At 46.5% G+C, this 7,075-nt stretch overlaps 1 protein-coding gene across 1 annotated transcript; it reads right to left on the bottom strand.

Annotated features, from left to right (window-relative positions):
• Nucleotides 1–33: 33 nt before the first annotated feature.
• oxa1l (OXA1L mitochondrial inner membrane protein) lies at nt 34–7,048 on the bottom strand. The gene is made up of 10 exons (XM_046328748.1): nt 6,901–7,048; nt 6,028–6,162; nt 5,332–5,608; nt 5,020–5,163; nt 4,732–4,817; nt 3,650–3,814; nt 3,366–3,470; nt 1,026–1,188; nt 763–843; nt 34–575 (listed from the first exon to the last, which is right to left on the bottom strand). The coding sequence occupies exons 1-10, from the start codon at nt 7,009–7,011 to the stop codon at nt 430–432; spliced, it is 1,413 nt and encodes a 470-aa protein (XP_046184704.1). The 5' UTR covers nt 7,012–7,048; the 3' UTR covers nt 34–429.
• Between the last annotated feature and the right edge of the window lie 27 nt (nt 7,049–7,075).

The following is a 7,075-nucleotide window of genomic DNA, read 5'->3' as shown; positions in this document are numbered from 1 at the left end:
ATGACCCGCTGTAAACAAGCAAAACAGGGCAGCGAATTTAACAAATGTTTATTGATTAGCATTCAAGTCAATAAATTGGATATCTGCTTTAACTTCTTAGCTCTTGAAAACTATCCGAAATAAGAACAGCACAACGGGAACGGTCAATTGTGTGTGTGTGTGTGTATATATATATAGGACTCTTAATTCCATTACAGTCATTCCAATGGATATAATCACCTATACATTTTCCTGTTTTCAAATCAGAATTCAGGTTGTCATAATGTACACACACTTTAAGGCAACAGAAGTTTGCTCTTTATTTAGACTACATTTATGACAAACCCTGTGCTCCGCCCATGTCCTGTCTACCAATCCCTCCACACACTTCTCTCTCAATAAATATGCACACATAATTCATTGGGCCTTCAAACGGTCTGTCACTCTTCTTCAACCAATAGTCTCCTCCCATGGCCTCTTCTTACCACCGGTTGCCGGGGATGCTTGTTTTGCTTTGGCTGACTTGGTTGTTGCTGCTGCAATGGATGGTGTCGACTGCTGTAGAGGGTTGTGAGTGAAGGTCTGTCTCAATGGACCTGGTTGAAGAGCAAAAATATTAGGCGAAATAAAAATCCACGACAGTATTCACAGAGAAACAAAAGCATGTATCAAAGAGGATGTTAAAACATTCCATTTAGGAGTAAAAACACAGTAATGGTAAATATTGTTGATCCTAAGAAAGGGGTTGTGGTGGGGTAAAAAGGCACCAGTGTTCTTTCTTACCTTTTGATGCAATATCCAGGTGGTTCTTGATCCTCCTCTCCCTTTCCTCCAACTGCTGGGCAAGCTGAGCATTCTTCCAGCCTATAGGAGGGACAGATGACCACGTTTTAAAAAAGGGGGGGGAAAGAGAATGTGTGTGAGAGTGAAAAGAAATGAAGGGGGAGAAAGAGAAGAGAGGAAAAAAAGCTAATCCAACCACGAAAGAGAATCCTACTTTGACAGGTGACTCCATGACACATCCCCATCAGTCCCACCACACTCACCCTTCTTGATGGTCTCGAAGAAGCCGTCGTTCTGGGGCAGGGCGGAGGTAGGGTGTTCGATCCTCTCTGGGATCCTCAGCTTCTGTCTGACCAGGGGGTGTTTGAGCAGGGCCACCTGGGCCAGGGAGAAGCAGTTGGACGTCATCCAGTACGTAAACACCGCCTGGGGGACGGGGGGGGGACGGGGGGGCAGAGAGGAGAGGAACATGCATGTCAATCAACCAATCAAATCAATGAAATGTATTTATAAAGCCCTTTTTACATCTACAGTTGTCATAAAGTGCTTTAATAGTAATCCCCTGGCCGAGACCACAAAAAGCCAGCAGAGGTGGAAGCAGAGGCATGTTTGTGAGATCACCCGACCAGCTATGATGCTCAGTCAAACAGACACACCTGTAACACAGCGAACCTGCTGGTGTTTTACCTCAATGAGACTAACCTGGATAAATAAAGGTTGAATAACAATGGCATTGGGGGGGGGGGGGGGGGGGCCTTCATGGGTTTAAAATGTTGAACCCGTTCCGTAAATAGACCTGGGCCTTTTCCACCTGGACCCAGTATATATATATATATATATATATATATATATATATATATATATTTTACACACACACATATATATAGAATGTGCTGACAAAACCACACAAAAATGATCAATGGAGATCAAATTGATCAACCCATGGAGGTCTGGATTTGGAGTCGCACTCAAAATTAAAGTGGAAAACCACACTACAGGCTGATCCAACTTTGATGTAATGTCCTTAAAACAAGTCAAAATGAGGTTCAGTAGTGTGTGTGGCCTCCACGTGCCTGTATGACCTCCCTACAATGCCTGAGGGATCTCCTCCCAGACCTGGACTAAAGCATCCGCCAACTCCTGGACAGTCTGTGGTGCAATGTGGCGTTGGTGGATGGAGCGAGACATGATGTCCCAGATGTGCTCAATTGGATTCAGGTCTAGGGAACGGGCGGGCCAGTCCATAGCATCAATGCCTTCCTCTTGCAGGAACTGCTGACACACTCCAGCCACATGAGGTCTATCATTGTCTTGCATTAGGAGGAACCCAGGGCCAACTGCACCAGCATATGGTCTCACAAGGGGTCAGAGGATCTCATCTCGGTACCTACTGGCAGTCAGGCTACCTCTGGCGAGCACATGGAGGGCTGTGCGGCCCCCCAAAGAAATGCCACCCCACACTATGACTGACTCACCGCCAAACCGGTCATGCTGGAGGATGTTGCAGGCAGCAGAACGTTCTCCACGGTGTCTCCAGACTCTGTCACGTCTGTCACGTGCTCAGTGTGAACCTGCTTTCATCTGTGAAGAGCACAGGGCGCCAGTGGCGAATTTGCCGATCTCTGTGTTTTCTGGCAAATGCCACACGTCCTGCACGGTGTTGGGCTGTAAGCACAACCCCCACCTGTGGACGTCGGGCCCTCATACCACCCTCACGGAGTCTGTTTGTGACCGTTTGAGCAGACACATGCACATTTGTGGCCTGCTGGAGGTCATTTTGCAGGAATCTGGCAGTGCTCCTCCTTGCATAAAGGCGGAGGTAGCGGTCCTGCTGCTGGGTTGTTGCCCTCCTACGGCCTCCTCCACGTCTCCTGATGTACTGGACTGTCTCCTGGTAGCGCCTCCATGCTCTGGACACTACGCTGACAGACACTGCAAACCTTCTTGCCACAGCTCGCATTGATGTGCCATCCTGGATGAGCTGCACTACCTGAGCCACTTGTGTGGGTTGTAGACTCCGTCTCATGCTACCACTAGAGTGAAAGCACCGCCAACATTCAAAAGTGACCAAAACATCAGCCAGGAAGCATAGGAACTGAGAAGTGGTCTGTGGTCCCCACCTGCAGAACCACTCCTTTATTGGGGGTGTCTTGCTAATTGCCTATAATTTCCACCCATTGTCTATTCCATTTGCACAACAGCATGTGAAATTTATTGTCAATCAGTGTTGCTTCCTAAGTGGACAGTTTGATTTCACAGAAGTGTGATTGACTTGGAGTTACATTGTTGTTTAAGTGTTCCCTTTATTTTTTGAGCAGTGTATATAATTAATATAGAGACCCACTTCCAAACGGTCCAAAAGACAACTACACCCGTTCTGTAAAGACCTGGTCGGATCCAGGCCCGGTCCGAGTGAGGGAAGCAGCAGAAAAGGCTATTTTTAAGCTACTTTATTAACTGGAGCCGATAAAGTGCGAGGGAGAGGAGGTAGAGAGAGAGGTGCCGCTCTAGCAGGGACCGTGCTGTGTGTGTAGGCTACAGAGAGACAGAGAGACAGAGAGAGAGAGAGAGAGAGAGAGAGAGAGAGAGAGAGAGAGACTGACCGTGGGGAAGTTAATGGTGAGAGGGAGGATGACGAAGGGCATGATTCTGAACACTGTCTTCATGGCTTTCAGGTTAGGGTTGTCCACACCAGACTCTGCCCCCAGCTGAGGAGAAGACAGGCAAACAGACAACAGGTAGGTGTTATTTAGGCTCAATACTGCTATTCCAATGTAAATACAATGTAATCAGTGACAATATTATTCATATTTTTGCGTGATTCAATAAAACATTTTTTTTTAATTGTCAATTTGATTGTCCGTTTTATTCATTAAAATCAAGACACCTCCAGTATAGCGAACATGGTCCCGGTCACAGCAATGGGGAGAATGTAGAAAGGGTCTGCTGCTGTGAGGTCTAAGAACCACAAGCAACCTCCTGTCTGCATACTGGGGACGGGGAGGTAGGACATCTTTCTGAGAGCGATGAAGAAGGAGATGAAGACTGGAGTCTGGAAAGGAGGAGAGGGAGATAGAGAGAAGGGGGGTAGTGACAGAGAGTCAGAGAGGGGGGTAGTGACAGAGAGGTGTACAAACATTGACAAAGCATAAAACATTAAGGAGATACTATAGATACCTGGGAGAGAGAGAGACAGAGAGACAGAGAGAGAGTCAGAGAGAGAGTCAGAGAAAGAGTCAGAGAGAGAGACAGAGAGAGAGACAGAGAGAGAGACAGAGAGAGAGACAGAGAGAGAGGGGGGGGGGTTGTGACAGAGAAGTGTAAAAACATTGACAAAGCATAAAACATTAAGGAGATACTATAGATACCTGGGAGAGAGAGACAGAGATAGTCAGAGAGAGAGTCAGAGACAGAGAGACAGAGAGAGACAGAGAGAGAGAGAGAAAGGGGGAGAGAGACAGAGAGAGAGACAGAGAGAGAGACAGAGAGAGAGACAGAGAGTTGTGACAGAGAGGTGTAAAAACATTGACAAAGCATAAAACATTAAGGAGATACTATAGATACCTGGGAGAGAGAGACAGAGAGAGACAGAGAGAGAGACAGAGAGAGAGACAGAGAGGGGGGGGGGTTGTGACAGAGAAGTGTAAAAACATTGACAAAGCATAAAACATTAAGGAGATACTATAGATACCTGGGAGAGAGTCCGAGAGAGAGACAGAGAGAGTCCAAGACACAGAGAGAGACAGAGAGAGACAGAGAGGGGGGGGGGGTGGGTTGTGACAGAGGTGTAAAAACATTGGCAAAGCATAAAACATTGAGGAGATACTATAGATACCTGGGAGAGAGAGATGGGGAGCGAGAGAGACGGGGAGAGAGAGAGTTGGAGAGAGGGTGACGGAGAGAGAGACGGAGACAGATGGAGAGAGAGACAGAGAGAGAGCGCGAGAGAGACAGAGCGCTGTAATTTACCTGCACCAAAGGGACAAGGAAGCCACGGAGAGGGTTGACGTCATGTTTCTTCTGGAACATGGTCAGGTCAGAGTATGCCTTAGCAACTAGGAGACACACAGACATATTACCTTGAAACTGAGGGAGACATCACACACTAAAACTGATACTGAGTTGCAATGTAACATGAACGAGGAGTTACATAGTGGATAAATGCAGAGGGATGATCCAGATGAGTCATGAAATGGAAATGAGTTGAGAAAGAAAGAAAGAAAGAAAGAAAGAAAGAAAGAAAGAGAGAAAACTAACAGTCAAACTTGTTTCCACTCTGTTTGGCCTCGTTCATCTTGTTGGTGAGTTTAGTCATCTCTGGCATAACGTTGTTCAGTTTGGCCGCCTCCCTCTGACCCTTCACGATGACCGGGAACACCATGATGCGAGCCAGCACTGTGCCTGGGGTGTGTGTGTGTTTTAGTGTGTTTGTAGGAGAGAAACAGAAATGGACATAAGAAAACTCAGAATAGATAGAAGTCTGGTAGCTGACTGAAGTCTGGTGACTTTAATAAGCTAGACAGGCTGAGGCAAACCACAGTGAGAGTTCTGATGATGAGGCTGCCTCACCTACAACAATGGCTCCCCACCACGGCATCCCAATGTCCACATGCATGAACTCCAGTAGGTTCTGGACCAGGCCAACAGGAGTGGCGCTCCCCAGGCCCAGCTCTGATAGGCTCAGCTCTGCTCCCACCCCCTGCAGAATATCCACTGCGGTTGGTGCAGCCTCTAACACCTGCTCGGCGATTGGCTCTGTGGTAATAGAGGCGGGGTCAACGACGACAGGGCTGGCAATGGATGCTTCCAGCACTGGAGTTGCCGTAGGAATACTTTCACTTGGGACCTGAAAATATAACATAGCTTTTATTTTATATGGTGGTGATCATCTCTTTCACACACCAGGTGGAAGGATGTCCAAAACAGACAGGGCAAACTATTATCCCAGAGGAAGTGTCTTAGAGTTTGACCAAATGTATCAACTTTCCAGGCAATTGATCAAGGTGTAATAACCAGAGCATCCTCTGGTGTAATGTTCTAAAATACTTTACTTGGCTGTTCCTGCCTGACTACATTGCAGACGCCTGCCAGATCTCACAATGCTTGAATAAAGGGTTTAACCTATCAGCTTTCCACATCGTATGATATAGCAATATGGTGCCCAACTGCAGTCAATGGCGTTGCACACTGGATGATGTAACGCAACGTCTGTAACGTAGTCAGGCGGGAAAGCCAACACTGTGCTGTACATTGACACCGACTCACCTGTGAGCTGTTGTGCCTGACGGCCACAGCGCTGACCAATAATAACCGTCCATTGTGACGTCGACCGAGAACTGCTCTAGTTGTAGGACTCCTGCACTCTATTACTGTGTGAAGTTGGGATCTCTGTAGAAACCTCTGTTTAGGAGGGGGGCACAATAACATGAATGGCCTACAATGAACTACAGTACATGAACAACAATCGCATGTTTACAACCCTCAGATGAAGATATACCACCACCTCCTGGTCCACACCACCACCTTCTGGTCCACTTTACCGTGTGGCTCATTGCAGGATAGGTTGACTTTGACAATGCAGCAGCAATTGCAACAGAGTCAATAGACTGAACGTTACATATTTCTAGCTATGAGAGCTGTATTGTGGTTTGTTTCAATAGTCTGACGGAATGATCACCATATCACAAATCTCAAGATATATTTTGACTTGGGGGCTGAGGAGGGCTCAAACACAACGTTATTGTTTGCTTGTCATATACATGTTTACATATCACAAGGCTGTATCATTCAAAGAAATCAAACGTTAGCGTTCCCATTTCAGCCGGTAACAAGCTAACTTTAGCTACCAGCTAACTAGTTAGCATGTCATAATTGACTGTCTGGACATGTCAAATTGTGTATGTAGACAGGCGACCCAATCAACTATCAACAATGATGTAAGCATACATGCGAACAATAATATTCCCCGAGTCCTGTGTGAGGCATGTAGCTAGATGTTGATACAAATGTTAATTCACTTGCTAGCTAACGTTAGCTGGACATTGTCAAAGTCACAGACATGCGCTTGGCGTGCTGTTTAGAATCGCTGTTACTGCTTGACGCCAGACAAACACACGAATTCAAGAGCACAAGTCAAACCTGGTTCCATCTCTCTGTAAATGAAGGGTTGCCTGCACTTGATATTCCACTTTGTCTTAAAAAACATCTCGTTAGACAACCCGGAGTCACTCCACTCCTGATCGCAGCCATGTTGGAATTGTTAGTAAAAAAAAAAAAGTTTGTACGGAAAGCGTACATGGCCTTACCAAGTTCG

This window comes from Oncorhynchus gorbuscha, linkage group LG25 (genome assembly GCF_021184085.1).
Source record: "Oncorhynchus gorbuscha isolate QuinsamMale2020 ecotype Even-year linkage group LG25, OgorEven_v1.0, whole genome shotgun sequence".
NCBI lineage: Eukaryota > Metazoa > Chordata > Actinopteri > Salmoniformes > Salmonidae > Oncorhynchus > Oncorhynchus gorbuscha.
Note: the sequence above shows the minus strand (reverse complement) of the source record. Positions and strands in the feature narration are given on the sequence as shown.

Bases quoted from the DNA above. Each gene is read 5' to 3' on its own strand.
- oxa1l (XM_046328748.1), bottom strand. From the start codon at position 7,011: ATGGCTGCGATCAGGAGTGGAGTGACTCCGGGTTGTCTAACGAGATGT. The intron at 5,164-5,331 runs GTGAGGCAGCCT...CACACACCCCAG, and splicing joins GTGGGGAGCCATTGTTGTAG to GCACAGTGCTGGCTCGCATC. The intron at 1,189-3,365 runs GTCAGTCTCTCT...CCCGTCCCCCAG, and splicing joins TCACCATTAACTTCCCCACG to GCGGTGTTTACGTACTGGAT.